Source organism: Carassius auratus, unplaced genomic scaffold (genome assembly GCF_003368295.1).
Source record: "Carassius auratus strain Wakin unplaced genomic scaffold, ASM336829v1 scaf_tig00216865, whole genome shotgun sequence".
Classification (NCBI taxonomy): Eukaryota; Metazoa; Chordata; class Actinopteri; order Cypriniformes; family Cyprinidae; genus Carassius; species Carassius auratus.
Window position 1 is genome coordinate 253,801 of NW_020528776.1, and position 2,406 is coordinate 256,206.

Below are 2,406 nucleotides of genomic sequence, written 5' to 3' on the forward strand. Positions count from 1 at the left end.
GCTTCTTTTGAGTGGACTAACATTTTGCTTCATAAGGGCAGTTCACAACTGGCAACATATAAAATGTGGGTGTCTTTGTAGTAGAAAGGCAATTTATTATTATTATTAAATCGGTGAGATGATTAGATAGGGAAACTTCAAGACCCATAATGCACTGGGGGATTCGTATAATGCCCAATTTGGACTCCCTACCAAATTATTACCCTCTCATTGAGGCGCATGATTGTATAATCATACCCCCACCCCCGCAACTAACCTTAAACGTAACAATACTGGAGCCTGAGGAAGTTTCAATCTGCATGGGGCGAAGGGGGAAGCTGATGCTTGAGCGCGTTCACGGAGGCGCGACTCTGATTTTTTTTTCCGTTTGGCTCTACAAACCTCGAAGTTATCCTCATATGGCTGTTACGATAGTGAAGCAGGTTTATGACTCATGTTGATCGATATCTACAGACTAAGCGATTTATGTCAAACGGTTTAAGAAAATGATCCACGAATTGATTTTTTTTCTTTGTTTTTTTGTCATCTGCTTGGTAAGTATGAATGTATTTTTAATGACGTCTTTAACATCGCACAGTAGGCTAATGATGTTTAAGTCAGAGGATTTACATATAACACGACAGTTAAAATGTCTACATGTAAATTTCAAGTTATGATGAATATATTATGAACAAACTATCTACAAATATATTTATGAATTAACATTTAACATTAATAAATATGTCCTGCAGGTGTTTCTGTTGCTGAGACAAATGGAGTGAAGTCATTGTCAGTGATGGAGGGAGATACTCTTATTCTAGAATCTAATGTTACTGAAATACAGACATGTGATGAGATAGAGTGGACATTTGGAAACATTCGAATAGCTAGAATCAAAAGAGTGAGCGGTATTTTTACCACATCTTATGAAGATGATTTGAGATTCATAGACTCCAGACTCCAACTCGATAATCAAACTGGATCTCTCACCATCACAAACACCAGACCTGAACACTCTGGTGTTTATAAACGAACTATCATGGTCAGAAATGAGCAATCAATCAATAGTTACAATGTTACTGTTTATGGTGAGTAGATGTTTACCATTTTAATAGAAGGCATATTCCTGACTTTTCATTTCCATGTTACTGAAACAGTAACTTTGCTATAATCTGCTTTTTTTCCCCATTGGTCTCTTACACAGCGTAGTTCTATATGAAATGTAAATCAATATAAATGTAAAAAATATTAAACTGATTAAATGTTTCAATGAGTCATACCACAATAAACTTGGACTCTTAACATATTAAATCACTGACAAAGCATCCCTCATACCTAGTCATTTCTTCCTTGTTTTTTTTGTTTGTTTTTTTTAGCTCTGTTGCCCATTCCAGTAATCTTCATTGACACGTTACCATCCGCTTCATCATCTGAAAGATCATCGAGGATCTTCTTGTGTTCAGTGGTGAATGTGAGAGATGTGACTCTTTCCTGGTACAAAGGAAACAGTTTATTGTCCAGCATCAGTGTGTCTGATCTCAGCATCAGTCTCTCTCTTCCTCTGGAGGTGGAATATCAGGAGAACAACACCTACAGCTGTGTAGTAAAGGATCCTTTCAGAAACCAAACCACACATCTGGACATTACTGACTTCTATTTGATTTCAGGTTGGTCTTAGACTTTTTGTGGTGATTGTAAATTAACTGATCATCTGAATTTATTTATTTTGTTTTCCCTCTCAGACTCTTTCCATTGTTGTGGCACTGTTGAAGCTGTGACCCGATTGGTCATCACTGCTGTGGTGGGCATGGCTGCCGTGGCTGCTGTTGTTGTTCTGGTTTATGACATCAAATCTAGAACAGGAGAGAAGAGAACAAACATCAACATCAGAAAATAATCAATCATATCTTGTAAATAAACAGTTGTGCAGATGTAAAGGTTAGAGATGTTCTGATGCCCTTTTTCTCTTCCCGATACCGATTCCGATACCTGGGCTCAGGGTATCGGCCGATACAGAGTACTGATCCGATACCTGGGTGTGTATCTGTATATACAGCTGTATACACTACTAGCCCTGTGTAAATTGCTAGAATTATTTTATGGTGTGCTTCAGACTTATCCCTTAATAAAACATGAACAAATACATGGTGAACTACTGTATTTATTAAAGTATTTTTATTATCTGACATGAATTTGACAGTAATATTATTATTTTCTTAAGCGAAAAAAAACTTCAAATGCAGCCAAAAATCTAACACCACAAACTAAAAAAAGTATTTTAGTTTTACAATATAACTGTATAAAAAACTCCAACAAATAAGTCTAGGAATATAAAAAATGATATATTAATCAGATAATCTCTTTACAACAAAATAAGTAAAAAACAAGCCGTCTAGCATAATTATTATTATTAATAGAGACGTACAA

General features: G+C 35.7%; 1 protein-coding gene across 1 annotated transcript; it reads left to right on the forward strand.

Moving 5' to 3' along the window:
- The first annotated feature begins 294 nt into the window (after positions 1 to 294).
- Positions 295 to 2,003, forward strand: LOC113099128 (uncharacterized). The gene is made up of 4 exons (XM_026264215.1): positions 295 to 533; positions 732 to 1,067; positions 1,356 to 1,646; positions 1,722 to 2,003. Exons 2-4 carry the CDS (start codon positions 776 to 778, stop codon positions 1,874 to 1,876), a joined length of 738 nt encoding a protein of 245 aa, XP_026120000.1. The 5' UTR covers positions 295 to 533; positions 732 to 775; the 3' UTR covers positions 1,877 to 2,003.
- The last annotated feature ends 403 nt before the right edge of the window (positions 2,004 to 2,406 follow it).